This window comes from Filicampus tigris, chromosome 2, assembly GCF_054856515.1.
Source record: "Filicampus tigris isolate MCC_2025a chromosome 2, RoL_Ftig_1.0, whole genome shotgun sequence".
Lineage (NCBI taxonomy): Eukaryota > Metazoa > Chordata > Actinopteri > Syngnathiformes > Syngnathidae > Filicampus > Filicampus tigris.
The window spans coordinates 6,682,689-6,705,264 of NC_141218.1; the positions used below are offsets into that span (position 1 = coordinate 6,682,689).

The 22,576-nt window shown below is 43.7% G+C and overlaps 3 protein-coding genes across 4 annotated transcripts; all 3 read right to left on the reverse strand.

The window, feature by feature from the left end:
• Window positions 1-876: 876 nt before the first annotated feature.
• mfsd8 (major facilitator superfamily domain containing 8) lies at window positions 877-5,074 on the reverse strand. Its single transcript, XM_086017903.1, has 11 exons — window positions 4,299-5,074; window positions 4,140-4,222; window positions 3,647-3,931; window positions 3,104-3,217; window positions 2,647-2,791; window positions 2,506-2,564; window positions 2,323-2,431; window positions 2,124-2,258; window positions 1,950-2,053; window positions 1,646-1,857; window positions 877-1,523 (listed from the first exon to the last, which is right to left on the reverse strand). The coding sequence occupies exons 1-11, from the start codon at window positions 4,352-4,354 to the stop codon at window positions 1,317-1,319; spliced, it is 1,509 nt and encodes a 502-aa protein (XP_085874029.1). The 5' UTR covers window positions 4,355-5,074; the 3' UTR covers window positions 877-1,316.
• A 147-nt stretch (window positions 5,075-5,221) lies between these two features.
• LOC147151070 (uncharacterized) lies at window positions 5,222-17,141 on the reverse strand. Of its 2 annotated transcripts, none has more exons than XM_086017902.1 (8): window positions 15,858-17,141; window positions 13,989-14,098; window positions 13,724-13,808; window positions 13,428-13,623; window positions 12,276-13,273; window positions 10,455-11,239; window positions 9,526-9,693; window positions 5,222-6,630 (listed from the first exon to the last, which is right to left on the reverse strand). In XM_086017902.1, the coding sequence occupies exons 1-8, from the start codon at window positions 16,046-16,048 to the stop codon at window positions 6,344-6,346; spliced, it is 2,820 nt and encodes a 939-aa protein (XP_085874028.1). In that variant the 5' UTR covers window positions 16,049-17,141; the 3' UTR covers window positions 5,222-6,343. The 2 variants fall into 2 exon arrangements, with proteins under 2 accessions (XP_085874028.1, XP_085874026.1); XM_086017900.1 differs by having other exon boundaries at window positions 9,526-9,729.
• A 152-nt stretch (window positions 17,142-17,293) lies between these two features.
• On the reverse strand, window positions 17,294-21,174 carry LOC147151071 (uncharacterized). Its single transcript, XM_086017904.1, has 3 exons — window positions 20,846-21,174; window positions 19,023-19,334; window positions 17,294-18,231 (listed from the first exon to the last, which is right to left on the reverse strand). Exons 1-3 carry the CDS (start codon window positions 20,990-20,992, stop codon window positions 18,088-18,090), a joined length of 603 nt encoding a protein of 200 aa, XP_085874030.1. The 5' UTR covers window positions 20,993-21,174; the 3' UTR covers window positions 17,294-18,087.
• Window positions 21,175-22,576: the final 1,402 nt, after the last annotated feature.

Genomic DNA, 22,576 nt, shown 5'->3' on the forward strand with positions numbered 1-22,576 from the left:
TGTACACAGGCAGAGGGGAAAACAAACTGACTAACACACACTTTGAGGACAATTGAATTGTCACAGGTACAATATCCACAGCTTTACAAGCGTATAAACAATACAGGAATAATAAAAAATAAGGAAGGTTTGAAGTTGTTGTTTTTTTGTTTGTTTGGTTTTTTGGGGGGGCAGGGGGGGCAACTTGATTGAAGTTGACATTCAGAATCAAACGTGTGCTGTACTGTACTTACCCACGGCTGCATTCTAGAATCAAAAGAGAAGAGAAAGGAAGGGGGAAAGACGACCAAGAGTTATGTCGTTGAAGTCAATACATTTCAAGCTAACTACTAGCATGAGGCACTGAGTTTCCCAGCTAAACTTGGCACAAGCACAATGGAAACAGCCGCCAAAAGCACTTCCTTACCCATTCCTCCACTCTTTAGTATTTCATAATTACTTTGTTAGAAGCCCATTCAACGTATAATATAATTAGGCTATGAACGCTAGAGCATATGCCAACTCTCATGCCTACGCTCATGAGTGAGTCTAATAGGCGGGTCTTCCGCGTGCTGAGCGGAAGCTACGCAAGTGTTTTTGTACGTTTACGACCCCGCCCCCTTCCCTATCTTCATTTCATTAATCATTTAGGCAAAAAGAATTGTATTTTGTTTGTATCTTAAAAACGTGATTTTATCACGCGCTATGTGTGCACAGGAGTGACGTGACTTGTTTTACGCATGCGAAGCGTGAGGGGGCGGGACTTTCCGTGTCCTATACATTTATTGTACATACCTATTTGATTTAATGTAGTGTTCGGGCAATTAAGCAATAATGTATTGTCGATTTCTTGAGAATATAACCTACCTCGCAACAAAAACACAAAAAACTATGATCTTGCATTTTGCATGTTTATCAAAATGAAATATAAATCTCTTTATTATTCAGGTCCACATACATTTTTAAAAATATTTATAGCTTATGACAATAATGTATTTTTAAAAAGGCTTCAATGTGGGAAGCATGACAGTCCCTTTAAAATGCATCATTCTTGGTTAAAAAAAAAAGTTTTATAGCATATATTTTCACATCATTAAGTCACATTTTTTTGAAACAGTGAATGTGCCTATGACATTCAAACATGCATTATCATTCAATTCACACACCTTAGTTCATTAAAAATGGAATTGATTAAAAACATATAGTAGTGTCTCAGTAACAAATATGTAGTAACTCGATTTAAAACGGGGGGGCCAATCTAGATTCCTAGTTCACGCACGCTCCCTTTCAAACTCATTTTTTGGTCCTTCGATTGGTCCAGTGTGGAAAGCGTCTGCTCATTCTATTGTCCTTCCATGATGCACGGAAAAAGCAATGAGTCTGTGGTAGACGCAGCTGAGGAGGACGATGGCTGCTGCCACCATGCCGCAGATGATAGTGAAGGCCCACCGAGGGCCAAGGAGGGTGTAAACGTGGGAGACGAACACAGGGCCCAGAGTCCGCGCGCCGCTCCCGGACGCTGTCAGCCAGCCCATGTACACACCCTGGAAATAGAACCAAGTCAAGATGGACTCCAAGATAACATTACATTACACTAAAAAGGAGAAACAAAAAGCAGAGACTGAGGTTCTAAGCTAACCAACTTCACATGGGGTAGCTCCTTTACCTGAGGTTTGGGTCCAAGGATTTTGGAATAGAGGGTGTAGGACATGACGTTGCAAGCCGGATAGCCCACTCCGATGAGGAAATCTGAGGAGATGTACTGAGCTAGGTGGATGGCGGGGGTGTACTGACACCAGGTCTGGTCATATGGGCAGCCCGTAGGCTCAAAAGAGCTGTTGGATGATAACTGACTGACCAATGAGTTGTTTTTAAGGTCTAAGGAAGGGGGGAAAACAAGGTCACATTCCAACTTGAATCCATGTCATAGTCCCCATTCACTTTTGTTTTTATTTTATTTTTTTAAATACCTGCCCACTGGATTTTGGGGTAATGGTTTCCCCATGGTAGCAGAATGAAGAAGCCGCAGAATATGATGGCGAGACCCGCGAGCAGCACTGGTCGATCCCCGACCCTAAGAAGAAAAGTTGGAAGTAAGATGTATTTCATTTTCGATGAACGAGGGATTACTCTATCTGGGTTACCTTTGAGCGGCCATTTTCACCGCCAGAAACACCAGGATGGATTCAAAGCCGATGCAGCAGATGATGATGCCGTTGTAGAAAACCGCTTCTCTCCTCGTCCACGCAAACATGTCCATGGACAAAGGCGTGGCGATCCTGTTTCAGAAGGGAGTCACGATTACAAGGCTCAGCATCACGTCACAGCAATTTGCCCACATACGTCTCAAAGACGGCGAAAATGAACATGACAATGAAGAAGAGAACGTTGGAGGTGAAGACCGCTAAGTGGTCGATGGTTTCCTCCGGCTCGTCGATGAGGTCCACCTCATCTGTTAGAGAGACCGGACGATAACATACCAGATTAGAGTTCCAATGGGAGACACCCGTGCCGTCACCATCTTACCTTCCGAGAGGTAGTTGATAGCTTGAATGCGTCTCCCATCGTCATCAACGCGGTGCTCCCTGTGAAATGGAGAACCATTAGCCGCAAAAGCCATGTCGCCCCTTCATTGTTAAACGATCATTTCTTTCAAAAAGACTCCACCTGAGCACCAAGACCACCAACAGGATGTTGATGACACCAAAGATTGCGGCCAGTAAAGCCGGAGCAGTGTACATGTTGAGCTTCAGATCGATGAATTCCACCGTGTAACCCAGTTCCCCGAGGAACGACAAACAAGCCTGCAGAGCTGACGGACATATGCAAGTATTACCCAAAAAACTCAGCAAAAAAAATCCTCAGCACCAGATTTTTTTTCCCTAAGGGATTTGGTACCAAAGTAGTAGTCACTGGTTGATATCCAGGTCCCATGAAGCAATACCAGGAGAACCAAAACGCTTAAGACCTTTTTCCTGAGATGTTAACTTGAACGACCAAACTCTCAGAATACGAAGTCTCTGACAATGAAATCGAGTCCTGCTAATCCTGTTTTGTTTTACGGATGCGCGACTTGGACATCAACCAGTGATCAGGCTCCTTGGTGGTATTAATCCAAAATAACCTGGTCCAAGGATGAACCCTAAGGCTTGACACGCGCTCATGTTGGCCATGGCGTTGGTCCTCTCCTTCAGTGACGTGGCTCCAGCAACGTATGATCTCACCACAGCAACATTACCTGCCGCGACAGAATTGGTGTTAAAATGTCTACTGACGAGAGTACAGTGCTCCCCCGCTAGAATGTGTCTCACCTACCATGATCCCTCTTAACATAACTACCGGCCATGGAACTCCCTACCTTAGGCTGGTCTGCCATCTAGGGGCACACAGCACTCATCAGTACAGTAGTGGACTGTGTATTGTTTGCTTTCCATTTCTGGGGGTGTTCAAATATGTTTACACCGTACTTAAAAAAATGAGGTCTAATAACTTTCTAATGTGTTTATTGCATGTGTGAAGGGTAAAACTATTTCAAAAGTTTTTTTGTGTGATCTCTCGCATTTCTTATTTTCACCTATTTACGGCTGGGTCTGGAAGGTACCCCCGCCCCCACACAATGAACGGGGGTTCACTGTACATATAACAATCATTTAGTCACGAGTACAACCTGCTCCAAAGCCCACAAAGGCTCGCGAAATGAGTATGTGGTACTTGTCCCCAGTCGATGGCAGGGAAGCGTAGGCATAGTAGATATTGGCCGACAGGTTGATGACGATGGAGCACACCAGCGGCTCCCTGCGCCGCCGGTAATTGGACCACAGGCCAAACAGGGGCGATGCCACCATCTGGCCGAGACTGTAGGCCGCCACCACCCAGCCCAGGAAGGTGGCGTCTGCGCTGTCGTCAGACTTTTGCAAGTACGGCCACAGCGATGTTATTACTATGGTGAAACCTATAAAGATTTTCAAAGAGCAATGATTGAGACAATGAAAAAAAAAAAAAAAAAATATATATATTTATATATACATATATAATGAAATTTGAATTATACAAAATAAAAAAAAATAATTAGCCCAACTAACCGCATGGGTGAAGCAACACCTCAGTTTGATTCAGTGGTCTTGCCTTTACAAAATGTAAAAAAAAAAAAAAATTCTCACCTACGCTGCTGAGAAACATAGTGAAGTACATGACTCTGATCGACCTCCATCGGCTCTGGTAATCGTCACCATGAACGTCATCACTGCGTACAACAAGTTTCAATTATGTTTAATTTAAAACCAAATTACTACTAGTGGCCATCTTAAAATCACACTCACCTCCCTGGTTCGTCCCGGAGTAAAGGTGTGTTTTCGTCCGAATCAAACTTAGACATCCTGGCTTTAAATTATACAGTATTTAAAAAACAAAACAAAACCCCTAGCTAGCTAAAAGCTACGGGAAGCGAACCAACTAGCACGCAAGCTGCTTAGTTAGCCACTGCAGCGAACATTCAGCCAGTTAGTAAGTTTGTTCCATTGACAAATCCCACGCATAGTGTTAAATCGAGTCAAGTAGCCACGTCTTTGCAGTCAACGCGTGACAAAATGCCAGAAAAGCTGGACTCTGGCACCCGAAGCAACGCTTTGACAACCACTGCAAGCTAATGCTGCAAAAACGGACATGTCCTGTGAGACTTCAAAATAAGAAGCGCAATTATTAGACGCAAGTGATTCTTGAGGGTTTTGGCGTTTTTGCATGGAACGTACAGGATAAGCGAAATTTTTGCTTGGACAATCATGAACCAATACAATTATAGCGACGTTTTTTGACGTTCGAGGGCCTTTATAAAATTATTTTGAAAGTTCATCTGGTGGTGTTTATCAATCCACCTTGAAACGGGCAACTGTAATCCATATTGTAATGGTCTGTTATGCTTGGCATATATCAGAAGTAGGACTGCTACATTTGAAAGATTATTTAAGGAAGGAGGAAAACAAGGAAATAACAATGGATTAAAGGCCATGAGGAACCATGTAAGGGGAGGATGCAAGAAAGAAGAATGGAAAGAAGCATGCTTGATACTAAGACATTAGAGGCGTCCATCTGGGAAGATTTTGTGAGTGGTGAGGAATGTTGCAGTGTTGGGCTACATTTTGAGCACCAATACCAATACCACCCAACTTGAAGTATTGCTTTTTAAATTCTATGAACATATTTGATCCATTTAAGCATTGACAAACGAATAAAAATAGTAACAGACTGAGAAAAACACAACAAAGGCGATTCCTTTAATCACGGTGAATATTACGCACAACAAATCAGACCTTCCTCCCTGAAATAGTGAAACTGTACCCCAAAAAATCACGTCAAAATCCAGTTAAAAAAAAACACAGTCAATGACTTTAATACAGATAATATGTACAGTAAAGTATGTACATAGAAGACAAAACAAAATGTAAGATCACGACTGTAGAATAATTACAATATTTGTCGGATGAATATCAGTAGCCGCTGTAGGGGTATGCCGCCGCCACCATGGCACACATGTCATAGTTAGACTTTTTTTTATAATAATACTAACAATAATAATAATACATAAACACACACTATACATAAAATGATATCCATTGAGAAGATACGCAGTCCATGTGTGGGACTTGAAAGCAGCGATTCCCAAGCACTGTGCTGCAGAGAAATGTTCCAATTTTAATTGATAATCTGAAGTGATCTTCAGTATGATCATAGCCAAAGCCTAAGGTAAACAAAGGAATAATGTCATATTTTAACAAACAAATTTCAAAATTACAACTTTTAAGACACCTTTAATAAAAAAAGAAAAAAAATCTTTGGGAAAAAAATGGGCCTTTTGTTTTAACTGGTCAACACATAGATTATGTACCCTTTTTTTTTTTTTTTTTTTTTTGCTTACATGATATGACAATTTCATGACAGTTTTTTTTTGGCCCCTCAAGCTATGCCTGTCGGACCAGCGGGTGTCCCGGGGGAGACCCCAGTTAGAGAACCACTGCTTTCAATGGCCAGAATGACCAGCTTTACACATTCATGTTTGGTCATCCAAATGGCTCCCTGTGATGCTACTACATGTGCAGTTTGTCCACGCCGCACAATTGCTGGGCAGCCCCACCACACTCGAAAGTCAAACGCCATTTTTTTTTTCTTTGGCTTTTTTTGTGTGTGTGCCGAAAGGGTGCCGCTGATGATAAAAGAGGAAAAGTGTGACGATAAACTTAATCCACCGCCCACCCCCATATCAAGTCCTTTCATACTCCATGTATGATGATTATGCCTGTGGGCATTTATTTTACACAAAAGAGGGTTTTTGCTGGTGGATCCTACCTTACCCCGCCACCTTTGTCCCAGCTCAACAGACCGCGGCGGCGGCGGCTGCAGCGGCGGCGGCGGCAGCGGCAGCAATGGCGGCGCTTTCCCGCCGGCCCTGCTTCTTCAGCAGCTGGATGCGGTTGTGCACGTAGAACTTGATAGCGCGCCAGTCGCGCTGATTGCTGACAAGCAGCGGGCAGAGCTCCAGACAGCGCTCGCAGTCGGCCTTGGCGGGTACGCGCAGGTCAGCCAGGTTGCGCTTGAGGTGCGTCTCCACGGCTACGCGCTCCGCCTCCGACCAGGGACGCTTCAGCACGCCGCGCTTTCCTGCGGGAGGTAAACGCATTGCGTGGATGTCGGGATGAATACAAAAAGTAATCTTGATTTCTAAGTTACAAAAAAAAAAAAAGAAATGGATAAAGACTTTGAATATGATCATGGAAAATTAAACTGACACATTTTTAGGCTGTTTTTAAAATGAATGCCCCTTTTTTTTTTAAATGACAAAAAAATAGCGCATATTTACTTTTTATGTCAGACTGTAAGGCTGAACGATTTTAGGAAAGAATTGTATTGCGATTTTTTTGACTAATATTGCGATTTTCTTGAAATCAAGCTTCAGTGCAATAGTCACAATGTACAGTAACATTTCACAACAAACATGACACAAAATGCCATTATAACATCAAAAGATTAAAAGCTATTACTCTAACAATGCAACGACACTAAAGAGCTTTTGTGAGGAAGGCAGTCCTTTTTCAAGTTTTAAAAAATGGTTCAAGTATTACTGTACTACTTAAGTATAAATGTGCATTTATGTGCAATCGTGTATATAAAAGTCTAATTTTAATCCCCAAATGTTTTACATTTTGTACTAATGTACATGTTATTTTTACATAAGTCAATATTTTTCCCATATTTTTGCTAGAGACTTAACTGCTTCAAACAGAGACTGAGGGCTTAGCTGTATGGCTTGAAATACATATCATGGTATTATTTGAATCTTTTGATCCTAACACTAATGGTGAGTGTAAAAATCACAATGAGAATATTTGCGATTGGGTTATTTAAACCGTTGGCGAGTTCCGGCCGATGTTAGAGCGTGTGCTAAATTGCTAATGTAGCCCTTGCCTTTTTTTTTGTCTAGATACGTGCTGATTGTAATAGAACATTTCTGTTCTGTTCTGCTGGATCTCCACCCTTACGCGGTTCTAGTCAGGCTTCAGTAAAAAGTCTACTGTACACCTAAGCACTTATTTTGCTATTCTCGACTCTGCATTTCACTTTAGAGATTAGCATACTTAGCGACCCCTCGTTCGCCTCTGCGGTGAAAACGCTACTTGTTAGTGGGGGCGTCGCTAACTGAGGAGATGATGCGCAGCACGGACCGTGCTGCTACAGGACAAGCTAGCTTAGCGCCTAGCATTCAAGCAGCCGCGACAGCGTGTAGAAGGACAGCACTTTTTTTTTTTTTAAAACCAGTTTGGCGCTGGACCTGCCCACAGTAGCATGCCACAAATGGTTAGTGTGGGGGGATAAGTGCCCTTTAAAGAAACCGCATCTTTGGCGATCTCGAAATCGCGATTTCGGTCCCAAAACGATGAATCGTTCAGCCCTATCTGACTGTATAGAAAGGTAAAACAGTTCAGAAAAGTAAATTAAATTGACAAATATATACCCTTTTACATGCATATAAAATACACTGCTTTTCTAGAGTTGGGCATCGATAACCGGGAATCAAGTGGAACCGGGACCATCATTACGGTTCTCCCGACACCGTTCAGGTCACTGTCACTGCTAGGTTTTGATTCCTAGTTAGCCGCAGGGAAGAAGCACAAACAAGGACCGATTTGGGCTGCTGTGCTCCTCTCGGTCAACCCCTCCGTTCGCCTCCTTCACAAAACCTCTTTAGTGTCCTTGCATTATTACGAGTAATAGCTTTTAATGTTTTTGATGTCATAATGGCATTTTGTGTCATGTTTGTAAATGTTATTGTACATTGTGACTATTGTACCGAAGCTTGATTTCAAGAAAATCGCAAATTAAATCGAAATCGTAAAATCAGTCAGAAAAATCGCAATACAATTTTTTCCTAAAACCGTTCAGCCCTATATTCAACTGAACAAGACACCCTCTCATCACCCCACCCGCTGCACGGCTTTAAACACTTCGCAAAACTATCATAAGCCCGCCCGCTCTCTTACGATCCAATGACAGCCTTATTTGATTAATATATTTTTTTTTTTATTTGAATACAAAATAAGTGCAAAAAAATGTGGTGTCACTGAGTAATGTGCTAACAATTTTTTCTCTGAAAATTCACTAGAATGCACAATATGAAGCGTAAAATAACAACAAAAAATTGCCCCACCCCAGCCGGCGTCCACCTACCCAGGTATATTTCAAATCTGTGTGAAACACTGGAAAATTACATACTGTACATGTACACATACAGCATGTGGTTACATCGACTGCTTAGAATAGATTGACTTCCCTTGCTTGGCCTTAAAATGCAGCATTGTGTTTGTCTTATGTATTTTCTTTCTAAAGAAAGAGATTAGGTTAGCCCATCAATTGGTGTTCAGTAGCATGTGTTCAGTAACAGCTGCATTACTGTATTGTCTTGAACTTCTAAAAAGTAAAGCTCTTGTGAAATATAATAAATACAAAAAATATAAAAATAAATATACTGGTTAAACACAGTCCTTTGAGTAATTGATAGTAAAGTTCACAAAGAGTAAAAAGTTCATGAAATTAAAGAAGAGAGAAGTTCATGTGATTTGTCCAAAAATAACTTTTTTTTGTTGCCATTTAGAATCTGAATCGAGAATGGAATCAAAGAACCGTAATCATCCAAATTGAAACGATGCTCAACCCTAGTCTTTTCAGAGGAACGTATTACTTTTTTCAATTTTTTTCAAACGTTACGGTAAAAGAGGGTCTGAAAATGTCCGGCAGCGAATAAGTAAAAAAAAACAAAAAAAAACAAAAAACAAAGGTGATTTAAGTTTAACTGAAAACAGACATTTTTATGCACAAACTGAAAGTTAAACATGACCATGAACAAAAACTGGCATTCATAGAGTAATTTTATGAAGAAAATCAAAACCAAGAAAACCTAGGCCAAGCTACCAAGCTACAAGATATATTTGATATATATGATGTGATATAACCACTGAAGCAGAACAGGAGCTCATGTGACACACTGGCAACTCGAGTTACCTGACTTGGGCGGGAGTGACCTCCTCTTGGGGGCGCTGGCGAGTGACGGGCTAACTGCCGAAGGAGTGGACGCCCTCTTCTTTTTCGGGGGTCTGCCCGGTCCTTTCTTCTTCACGATCACCTCCACCTTTTCCGGCACCTCCTCCTTCACGTCCTCCGCCTCAGAGCCTTCCGAGAAGGAGTCCACAGAGTTGCCAGACATCACTGCCGGACACAAAAGATGTCTCGTAATCAAGATGTCTGCATTGATTGTCAATCATCCAGGTTGTGGGAATCCTTTATCCTTCAACCCAAAAGGCTTCTTCAATTCTACAGGGTTAGAGGTGTAGAAGTGTTGTTGGTGCTTCTAAATACATTCGACTCATAGGAGATGCTGATTATTAAATGTCGAACTAATGTCTGCGGATGTTTGCAGTGGACGCAGCCCAGAGCAGATTAGGCGAACGCTACCAGTACATCAGAAGACTTTTGAGAAGATCAAACACGTTTGATATTGTCGAAAGACCAGGACTAGGAAAACACGGAACTTCGGACAGCTGAGATGACCACCTTAAACTAAATGATCAAGATGGCGGGAGCGCTCTGTGACTCCAGTAAAACTCTAAAACTTCCTTCTGGCATTCACTTTTTAAGTATGAGAGTGTGAAACTTGACATAAGATGGCAACTACTAAAAGCTTAAATCTGACTGGATAAAAAAAAAAAAAAAATCTGAATTCATCATTTGGAAGAAGTGCAGCCAAAGGAAATTTGACCAAATGTTGGGAATATATGAAGAGTTTCATGGAACAATCAAATTGAGGCTCTAAATGTAGGCCAACAACTCGCATGTGACACAGACTCAACATCTAAAACGTAGAACCTAAGGAGCTTTTGGGATTAAAGGTGAAACGTCTTCAACAAGTGGCCTCCTCGCAACTTGAATCTTACCGTCCAACTCCAGGCAAATGTGCTGCAGGCTCATCCCGCGGAAGAGCACGCCCTCCTTCTCGCCGTACAGAACCACGCGGCCCACCCGCCCCATCAGGGCGGCGTCCCGCGAGATGGAGGAGCAGTTCTGCGTCACGTGGTACTCGGTCTCCAGGAAGTTCTCCAGGCGCTTGGTGGCGCTGCCTTGAGTCTGGCCCTCCTCCAGGAGCAGGAGCTGCGTGAGAATGGCCACCTGCCGGCGCACCCGCGTCCCCGTGATGGCTCCGGGGTTCTTGACGCCGCTCGCTCGCGCCAGGTTCCTCAGGAGGTCCGTGCCGCGGAGCGGGGTGGCGGGGGAATGATAGGGGCGGGAGAAGACGTAGGGGCTCTCGGGGTCCACGCCCACGTCGGCGCTGGTTTGCAGGAGCAGGTCGAGGCAGGACTCGCAGTTGGGTGGCAGAATGAGGGGCTGGACGCGGCCGCGCTTTCCCATGACGCCGGCCCTGGGGAGGTGACAGAGGACCCTGCGCTCAAAGGGCGACAGGTGGGCCTCGGCGCCGCCGCCGGAGCTCTCCGGCGGGGCGGCGCGCTTGCGGTAGTCCTGGATGGTGAGCTTGGCCACCTCGCACTCGCGGTGGCGGTTGTAGAGGATGAGCAGCGAGAGGCTGGCGTGGCACAGCTGGCGCCAGGCCTCGGCCGAGCGCGAGCGGCCCAGCGACAGGAAGGCGGCGTGCTGCTGCTGCCGGAGATACGCCACTAGCGAGGACAGCGAGGACAGTAGCGGAGACATGTGGTGCCGCCGTGACCTGGAAGGAGGGCAACAATTGTTGGAATGACTCCTGAATGCCGTGTTCCTCGAGATCACATAATGGCAGATTCTTAAGCATTTCTTCTTGTGGGTTTAGACTAGCTTGCGTGTTAAAATGCCAGTTGTTTGAAGGGTGAAGATTATCAAGCTAATTCCATTTAGCCTATCATTGGCATTTTCCATTTCAGGTTAGCATTAAGCTAAAAGCTTTCATGAAATGATATGGTTTCATCAGCCGGGCCAATTATTGCCTCGGGTATTCAGCATTTTGACGATCAGGATCGTTATCAGGCTTCTGCAGAGCTTGCTGATCATTTGATTGAATCGGAATGGAAACATCTAAACCATGCAGGATAAGGGGCCCTCGAGGACCGGAGTTGGTGACCGCTGCTTTAAACATATTGAAATGTATTAAAACACACTTTTTGAACTAACTGTAAACATGTAAAAATATACCAAAAATTAGAAGGGCAAAATGTATAGGAGATGCTATTGTTCTAAGGCTAAGTTTTTAAGACGTGTTTGATATTATACTAAAGGGTTTTGGGGGCCATAATTCGATGTATATTTACGTATTCGCGACAACGTAAGCAATTTTTGGCCATTCCCCGGACCGCCACGAACCCGAAAAGTAAACACGAGGGCCAATTTGGGGACGAGAAGCAGGAGAAGGAATAATATATATTTTTTCAAGGGGGGGGGTTGGCTAGTATGTAAAGTGGTTCAAACTGTTTTTAAATGAATAAAATTGTGTGCCGTTACCCTCGTAAACAGCTTTTACTGACGATGAAATTGGGGTGACAAAATGTAATTTAGCGATGAAGGAAGCTCGTTAAAAATTCCAGTTAAAGTTAAAAAACAATTAAGAGCTGACTGACTTGGCCAGCCTGAAATAATGACAGGCTGATGACTGACTTTCGCGTCTGCTGCTGGCGAATGACGGATGTTCACTGGCGCCCACAACTGCCACTGTTGGTGGGGGTTTACTGCACCAAAACACACTTGAGTAAGTCTCAAATGATTTAGGATCCAACCTGGTGGTCTCTCCATTCTTCTCCTCCGGCGCGTCACCGTCTCCATCTGCACTCAGATCGAGATCTTCTTCTGGATCGATGTCTGGCTCCGGTGTTGGAGGCGGAGCCAGATCCTCTTGGAGCCGCTCTACCTCCACTTTTTGCTGCTCTTCAAGCTTCTCCCTCTTCATCCTGCGACCTCTCCTGGGAGGAGACGGCGGAGGAGGCGTGGGGCTCTTAACCCGGGGCAACGTAGGAGGGGCGGCGGCGCGCCTGGTGGTCGGCGGCGACGAGCCGGGCGCCGCCTTTTTCTGAGCGGGCGGCGACAGGGAGAGTGAGAAAGAAACGGCGCCCGAGCGGGTGCCCGGCGATTCCCGCTCCCTGGCGAAGAGCGAGGGGGCCGGACCGAGACCGGAGGGCTGCGGGACCGCGAAGGAATGACTGTGAGTTGCGGGGGCGGGCGAGGGGTTGCCGTTGGCGTGCGCGCGGAGATGCGACAGCTCCATGGCCGAGCGCACCTCGGGCTGATTGGCGTGATGCTTCTCCAGGTGGCGCGCCAAAGACCGATAGTGACGGCCGCAGTACAGACAGTGCTGGCGCCGGCTCACCGGGGCACCGCTGGAGCTGCCAATGTTTATGTTGATGTTATTGTTGATGTTGGTGGTTGGGGGGGCCATGGCACCGACCGGCTGCGGGTTTGACCTGGAAGGGGGCGCCGAGAATGACGAGCAGGGGCGGCCCGGCCCCCGAGAAGAGGTGGGCGCCCCCTTTTTCTTGGCGCTGACCACGGCGGGGATCTTGCGCTTTTTGCGGCGGCCCCGCATCTCCTCCATTTCCTCCTCCTCCTCTTCCTCCTCCTCGTCTTCATCGTCATCCTCTTCCTCCTCCTCGTCATCCTCACGGTCCGAGTCGCTGGGCTCGGAGTGGGTGAGCGGCGAGGATGAGGGCGACAAAGACCAGGAGGGGGTGAGGTAATCCGAAACGGAGAGGGATAGCGGGTGGGGGCCGGCCTCTTCGTCCTGGTGGGTGCACACACAACAAGCGCCAAACATTAGTATGATTAAAGTTAATATACAGCCAATCAAAAATCTGTTCTATTATATATGTTATATAAGATCTATTGGGCGCCGCCCCCCAACTTAGGTTTGCGTCGCAAAAGGACCTATTTCTCACCATGGCATTCTCGCCCCAGTCGGTCAGGCTGTAGTCCACCGTGATCTCTTCCCCTTTGGCGATGTCTCGGATCGCTATGACTACCAGCCGCACCTGAGTCCCGCAGTGCACCTCGCGAATGCGGCAATTGGGCGGCGGGTGGAAGAGCACGGGTCCCCGGACGCCGCCCGCCCCTTCCTCGCCCAGCTCCGGCACGCTGGCCAAACAAAACAAAAAAGACCCGTGTGTATTCGGTAGACCTCGGCAATGAGGGAGGCGGAGTCTTCGTAGTTACCATGGTAACGGGTCCTCCTTACCAGAGCTGAGCGGGGTCCGTTAGGTAGTAGGGACTCCCCGGAGGAGGGAGGCCATCCTCGGTGCCCTCTGGATATTGGCCGTCACCTGAATGGACAACATCTTGCCTTTAGCACTATTCACACAAAGTAATAGACACACTTGGCAGGAATTTTTGAGATTGTTGCGGCTTCAAATTTCAACAAAATTTGTTGGGCCAATGGTGTCGATTGAGCATGGCATCCCGGAGGGACCGAATCGACGAAGAGTCTGCATGTGTGTACTGACCAGGGCTGTAGCTGTGCTCAGACAGGCTCTCCTCCTCCTCATCTTCCGTCACGTACGCTCGGTCGCACACCTTCACCGGCGTCCCCTTGCGTTTCCTCCCGCAAACACGGCTGGAAAAAGAAAAACAGCCATGATTTCTCCACCAATATACAACTTTTTTTCTCGCAAATAAATTACTTTGAATGCCGCCGTGAAATGTCTGGGGATGATTAATCCTGTTTATCGCACTCCTTTGAGGTGCAGTATTAACTGTAAAATGTCCACCCACCAATGTGAATTCTACAACTGGTTGATTGTGCTACAAAAAGGCTGGAAACTACCTGATTTAATTTCTTACTTCCACTTTTACACTTTCAAATTCAACCAGTTTTGAGTTTTTGAGATAAATCCCACAATATGCATTTGTTTTTCAGAATGTGTTTGTAAAATTCTGTGTTTAATGCAGCCTCTCGGCCAGGACTCCCTTGAAAAAGAGGTTTTCTATCTGAGTGGAGTATTCCCTGGTTAAATAAAGGATAAATAGGAAGAAAAAAAACATGGTAACGTTTTTGTTATGTGACCATTTGTTTCCGTGGACAGAATCTGACTTTTTTTCTCCCCGAATTTTTTTTAAAACTTTCCGCGTCTTGTTTTGAAAAACATACAATTTCACGCTTGTAATGACTTTTGAACTTTTTTTTTTTTTTAGTGTCTTACATATTCAAGGTGGGGCTCCAGACTAAACTGTTTTTGAAGGAGCACAGTGGCCTCTAACCTTAGTTTTTAGGGGCGCAAGTAGAAAATTTATGGGCACACACAAATCGACGTGCTAAGTAAATATTCACATTTTCACAAAATGAGGAGAGGTATGGAGCATAGGTTTGTCAGCAACCAAAAATATTAAACAATCAAAATGAAAAAAAAAACAACGCAAATTAATTGGTCACACGTGCGCGACTAGCACTGTCTCAAATTTAAGGGGCAGAATGCCACCATTTAGGGGCAGTCCAGAGCCCTGCTAGGTCATCCTGGAAAAAAACCGTCTTTATTAGTTTTATATAAAAAAACAAAATATCACTTATTATTATATTTAAACTTTGCAGCTATTAAACATACAGTACTTCTATGCTTCTAATATGACATCTTAAATACTTTTCATCGCTGAGCGTGTTTCAGGGTTCGATCTGACCCCCAAAGGAGGGTTAAAATGGGATTTACCCCTTTAACCCGACTTAATCATTCATATGAGGCTATAGTCTCAAAAATCTCCAAGATATACACATGCTGTCTATATGACTCCTACATGTTTATGATGTTTGTTTTGACGATTAACCCTTTAACCCGACTTAATCATACGTATGAGGTTAAAGTCTCCAAGATGTACACATGCTGACTATATGACTCTTGCATGTTTATGATGTTTGTTTTGACGATGCAAAGATGAATGATGATGATGATGATGATGATGGTTGTGAAGGGGTTCAGCCTGGGCCACAAGTCCAGCTGATCTGAGATCAGCTCGAATTTAGCCAAAGTCCAGCTGATGTTCCCCACTGGGCTCTCGATGTTAACGCCGCGGCTAACCAGTTAGCTTCTCCGCCGCGTCAAAACATCACGACAACCTGGGCCGGTGGGGGCAGTCTGACCGAAAAGAGGCAGCGAGGGACGGTTGCGAGCGGGACGGCGCCACTGCGACTCACATAAAAACCAAAAGCACCCCAAAAAATGCTCGCTTTTCTCACAAAAATCCCACATGAAAAGGAGAAGGGGGGTGGGGGGGGGTGTCTGAGAACGCGCGCCTGCCTCGAGTCGAGATAGAGCCAAGCTAACAAAGCCCCGTAAATAGGAGGGTGAATGGAGCAGAAAGCAAGCCCGACAACGGTCACTTACCCCCGCGGAGGTGGTGGTTTACTGCCGTCCCCGTCGCTATCGAGCGTTGGTGGCTCCCGGTAGTCGAAAGGCGAGCGCACATTCTCCGCCATTAGGACTGCCAGCCAGTGCTTCCCTCCAGTCAGCGGCCGCGCTTCCTCCTCCCTGCTGCTTGGGAGGGGCGGGGGGGGTGGGAGTGTCTCACTGCGCATGCGCACAACATCCTCTCGCGAAGAGGGGCGCGCTCGCGCTGTTCAGATGGGACACTTTCGCAACGCAGAAAGAACTCGTTTCAAACTAACTACTCGTACAAATCTGAAAATAATTGTATTTATATTACATGAAATACTGTACATTTGAAGTAAAAAAAAGAATGGTTACTATTTTCATTCTCGTAAAATGACTGACGGAAATGCAGTTTTTCATGGTGTCCTTTGTCTATTTTTTGTTTAGACTATTTTTTTAAATATTTAATTAAAAAATAGTTTTAAACAAGTTGTACAAATCTAAAATGCCTGTATTTTACTACTTATAATAAAACATGACTAATCTTTCACGAAAAAAATGAATTCTCATTACCCCCTGCCCCAAATTATCAAGCTTTACACTTATATTATGACCATTTTCCATCCATCCATCCATTATCTATACCGCTTATCCTCACAAGGGTCGCGGGGTGTGCTGGAGCCTATCCCAGCTGTCTTCGGGCAGTAGGCGGGGGACACCCTGAATTGGTTGGACCATTTTCCTAAATGGAAAAAAAAAAAATCCAATTCCATTTCGTAACAAGCTTTTTTTTCCCTTTTTTTCAGAATTTATTTTCTTAACATGGCGGCTCATTCTCATTAAATGATGACTTTTTTCAAAGAAAAAAGTCTAAATGTATTCACTAACATGACTTTACCCCCCCCCAAAGTTCAAATTGTTGTCAATTCTTTTTCTTTTTGATTTTACAACAATGAGTTTTCTTTCATGAAAAAAAGCATATTTTTTTTCTCCTGGTAATCTGATGATTTCTTTGCCTTGATATTATCAGAATTCATTCTTGTGACATGGCAACTTAAAAAAAAAGTAATACAAATACAACGTTAATTTCTAAACCTTCCAACATTTTCCCAAAAAGAAAAATAAGACATTTTTTTCTGTTCAGAATTCCTGTAACATGAAAAATAAACGTTTTCTCATTAAAAATAGGATTTGATTATCATCCTATAATCGCCCCACCATGAACACAACTTTATTTTGATAAACACAATTTTTGGGGGAAAATAACTTTTTCTCCTCAAAAAGATGCAAGTTAATATATGTAAATATGTAAAATATGACTACTTGTAATAATGTTTTTTCTTGAAAAATAATGACTTAAGTTTCATGATTTGTTTTCCTCTGAAAAAGAATGTGAAAGTATTTTTGCAACGAGATCACTTTTGTGCCAAAACGTCAACAATAACACTAGCTTAAGATTTTTAAATGTAATTTATTTCTCGCGACCCAATAACAATTGATTCGCGCCAATTTTGGGTCACCAACCCCTGAGGTCGGGAAGCCTCTTGTGGTTCCAACAGTGTAGCAGCACATTCAAGTAGAACATCAAGAGCAAACCATACAAACAATAAAGTCCATCCTTTTTGTAATCATTGAGAGGGGGAAAAAAAAAAAACAGTCACAGTTTGTCAGTCAGTCAGGTATTTTTGGCTACTTCTAGCAGTTAGTTTATTACAATGTTAAATATGTTCTAATAAATAGAATAAATTACACACAGGATGCTTGGAAAGTGGGTCACTGCACACAAGCCTCACAGCTAATGTTGGCCAACTGGAGGTCATTTTAGCACTCGCAGAGGAAATACCGCCTGGGCAAAGTCGGGCCTTATTAAAGAGCTTAGTTGTTAGTGAAGCAGCGTGTTGTTCCACAGGATTTGGACAGTGACTGTTGACTTTTCCTTTTATACACCAGCTCCAATGGGACAGAACAATGTATTAAATACTGTATGATTGAAAATAAAACAGATTGGTGCATTATTATCAATGGCAGGTGGGGTCCGATTACAACGTTGTGGGATGGACACGTGTATGTAAGATTATTACATTAATGCCAGCGTAAAAAAGGGCCAATCATAGTTGAGCATTATTATGCTGGATTGGAAGTAAAACAAGTTGTGGTGTTGTATAAAGAGACCGCCACTGTCCAATTCCTCACATATTAATGAGCGGATGCCGGTGGTTAGCGTGGAGTGAGTTCATTTGCCGCTTTAGACGTCCTGCGTTCCTTGCCGATGCGTGTGGAGAACGTGTAGAGCCTGAGTGGCATGGTCGGCCCAGTGGACCAGCTCGAGCAGCACGCGATGCGTCCACATTTTGAGCTGGAATGTCCCCCCGCCCCCACCATCAGTTTCCTAGCCACAAGACAGCCAAGAGAGTCACTGTAACATTTTTGATCTAGTTGCTTTGCAATAATATTACGGATATACAATGTGTTATATTCTAACAATTCTGCCAGTCAAAAGGTGCATTGTGACCATGATCATAACGTTGTGGGCGGTCGGTCGACAATGCTGTGGGATGAACAACTATTGTATTGGATCTCATTAAACTGTGCATAATGTGCAATAGTAGACTCAAATAAAAATAAACATAATGCTGAATTCATACCACACTGAGATAGCCAAAAGTGAGCATTATTATCAGTGTTATATTGTGGGGGACGGACAACTGCATTAAATATGATTCTAAAATGTACACAGATGTGAAATTTATATTGCTCTGTCATTATTACAGTTGTAACAATTAGGGATGTTAGACACCACTTTTTGTTGTCAGACCAATACAGTACAAGTATTCACTTTTTGAGTACTCACCGATACCTCTAGTACTTTTGATGTATAAAATTTAATTTTACCCAATGACAAAAAAAATGTGAAAAATGTGTTTCTGACACAGATGAAGACTTGCCAAAGTGTCAAACTGCCACAGTATAGCGCCAACTACTGCTTAGGAGGACTTACTCAATATCAGATTTGTATTTTTTTTGCCTTAAGTATCCTTGAATACCCGATACCATAAAATAAGGCCTGATTCCAATACCTGGTATCGGTACTCGCCCATCCCTAGTCCCAATATTCTGAGTGGTTACAATGCAACACTGTGGAACAGAAGAGTGTATAAAATGCGAGTGTAAAGGCTGTACCTCATCACATCGGATGTCTGGGGTGACTTCCAGCGTGGTGTCATCCGTCTGTAGCAGGTTTTTGGTGGTATGAAGTAAATGCTCCAGCCGGATTCGGACGGTGTGGCGCTGGGTCTCGTAGTCGCCCTCCGGCTCGCCCCACACTTCTTTGGCCCGGGCGATGGCGCAGTGCAGAAGGCCCAGACACTGGCGGAGGGCGGCGTGCAGCCGCCGCACCGCCTCCTCCGGGTCGGGCTCCTCGTGGTTCGTGCTCAGGGACACCATGCGGCCGCCCTCGGGTGGCTGCTCTGACAAGAAGGTCTCCTGCTCCGTCTGGAAGCGGTTGTGATTTCACAGTCGTATCGATTATTAGATGGATCGTGTCAAAGAAGGCCGGGCACAAAAATACACAATCCATTAGGGAGGCTGGAGACTAGAGGGGGGAAATGGGTGGCGGCCTGCTTTTAGTTTGATTACTGTCCGCATCCTGGTATGCACAGGACAGGCAAGAGCGTTATCACGGCCGTGCTTGGCCAACGCGGAACAACAACAACTCAAACAATTAGCAATTTAGCATCACCCGTCCATCTAGTATACGAAGCCTTCTCGGATGAGAAGCAAAATGTCTTCTAAGAGAACCAGAGCAGTCCAGTTGCGATCAATTCAATGCCCTGAGAAAGAAATGACCTGGATGAATGAATATATTCAGTTCAGATGCAATCGAACAAAATGTCCAGGATGACGGCTCCAGATGACAACTGCCAAAGACAAGATGATCGGAGATTTAAAAATTATTTCGTTGTTGTTGAACATTAAATCATAATTGAAATAAATCAATAATTACATTAATATATGTTATTTAACGGATAAAATGTTTTGTCCTTAGACAAAATGTAACAGTATATGAGGCATTTGTATTTAAAGAGAAAGTCAACTCAAAAATTGCCTTTGCAATATGTTCTATGCGGCCCCACTAGTTTAAACACGGCATTATGTTTGATATAGCATTTGTGGAATACAATTAAGCAGTAAAATCCACCAGTTTTTATCCATCTCAGGAGGCGGCCATTTTGCCACTTGTTGTCGACTGAAAACAACATCACAGTTGCTCAGGGCTGAGGTAACAACCAATCACGGCTCAGTTTGCAAATATCACATGACCAAACTCTGAAAACAGGTGGATTATATTCATTTTAAATCAGAATGCCATGGTTTGACTAGCGGAACATATCTGTAAAGAAAAAATTTTGGAGTTGACTTCCCCTTGACGATTTTAACCGTAAAGTATAAAGTATAAAAATATACAATGTGAAATAAAAATAAAACTTTATAATTAAAAACAAAATTATGAACGCATAAATATATTGATGTAAATATAATTATTTAATGCTCCCCATTAATGTTTTCCTCAAAATAAAATATGTATAGAGATAAATAATGCAAAAATATAAAATCACGTGAAATAAAAACTAAATGATCTTTTTTTTTTTAAACATATCTACTTAACACAACCTATTCAAGTCTTCTCCCATAATACAAATGCAAAAACATAAAATTAAATATCAACTAAAAACATCAGTTTTAATATAAACTAAATATTTAACAAACCCCCAAGTCAATTCTCGGTGCCAAGGCAACAAAAACTGAGGTCCATAAATAAAACATTTATCTAGGTGAGCAGCATCAACATTATTTACGTTGCGACTTGTGATGCATTGCAGTCGCACGCTGCAACCCGCTGTAGTAATTCGTGGAAGAAACGAACCGTACCAAAACAGCGCATTCCAATGACGGTACGGTACGATCTACATTATGCGCTGGATATCAAAATTAGCGAGACTCACATATAACTGGAGCAAGCGGGAGCATTCGTATTGCAGCAGCCGGGCGAGGGACAGCGCTTTCCCCGTCGGCGAGCCACCAGGCACCGGCGAGTCGGGCGACCTCATCCCTTCCTCACCCTGCTGCTCTTGCTGCTGCTGCTCGGCCATTCCGCACTCACTCGCACCACTCCGAATACGTCCGACGCTTCAGTCGCAGCCCACCCACCGAGCGAGGGGCGATGCCGAAAGGTGCTCGTTTGCCTGCTTCGGCCCGGGGGGGGGGGAAGAAAGCGTGTCTTGGTCGGTGTCGCCGGAGGGGGACGCTAATTGGTTCCGGCGAGCACCGGCAGCCAGGGGGCGTTTTTAGGGGGACGCACAGGGGAGACAGGGGAGACTTTTTCTGGAGCAGCAACCCACCCACCCGGGCAATTATGGCAAACACGCGTTGCATTCTTGCATTCTTGCAGTCTTGCAGTCTTGCATTCTTGCATTCTTTCTTTCTTTCTTTCTTTCTTTCTTTCTTTTTTTCGTTTTATAAAGGGACAGTGTAGAATATTTTGATTGATCAATGTTCATTCATTTAAAAACCCCACTATTAATTTGAATAATACACAAACAAATATGTTCTATCACATCAACGTCCATTTTTAAAAATATAATCGTAGGTCTAGTTATCGCTAATTATATTACGCCTCCCCTATAGGAGGCTGCCATGTTTCGCCGCCATCTTTCTCCTATGGGTACCCGAAGGAGACAAACTTAGCAAACGTAGTTCCTCCACATCGTGACTACAGTACATGTAACAAATGCCACTTACTTCGTGACTTGAGGGAATGCAAGTCGCTTGTGATGACATTTTCTTGATCCTCTGCTGAGGAAATTGGTGGTAGGCTTACGACGTGTGGTCTCTCTGAGGCCCCGTAGTGTGCCTGCTTCAAAATGCATGCACTTCAAACTTAGGTCGTTGCAAATATTTCATTTTTAATTGTTTGTAATCCAAAGACTTTTGGGAAGATTTTCACAATTGGATGGCTGAGAAGGATCGATCAGGAGTTCACTCAACTGGAGTACAAAGACATTAAATATGGGACAGTAAACAGGAAACAGGCCATGTACAACATTTTGATAATAATGGCGAAACAGTTCATCCATAGGTGCAGATTTATGAAGTGTCGCCCTTTGTTTTTGATTTATGTAAAGGAAATGGAACATTTTGCAAAGATTTTGAAGAGACTTAGAACAAAACAGGCTTTTGTAATATATAATAGTATGATAGGTTTATTTTCTGAGCAGACTTTTAATATAATCTGTATATTTTTTGTTGTTCTTTTTTACCTCTTTTCTTTTTGTAATACTGCACAGTTCAGCGTATGTTGCTTGTGTGTTGTTTGCTCATTTTGTGGTGCTGTTTTGTGAGTGAATGGAGGCTGGCATTGTTTAGTAAAGAATACAGATCCCCCCGCCCAAAAAAAAAAAAAACGTAGGTCGTTGCATTCTATTAGTTCACCACTAGATAACACAACAATTTACACAATGTCCCTTTAAAAAGCTTTCTCTATTTAAGGATTATTTATATTTGTATACTTCCCATTTTATATTAGATGTCATTTATTAAAAATTGGGGGAAATTACTTTTTGTTTGATTTTATTAAAGTGTCGAGAATAAAAATTATTCAGTTTTTATCCTAACCTTGTGTTATGTTAGGTATTGTTTCCCCCTGTAGTTTCTGGTATTAGCTGCCATTTAAATAA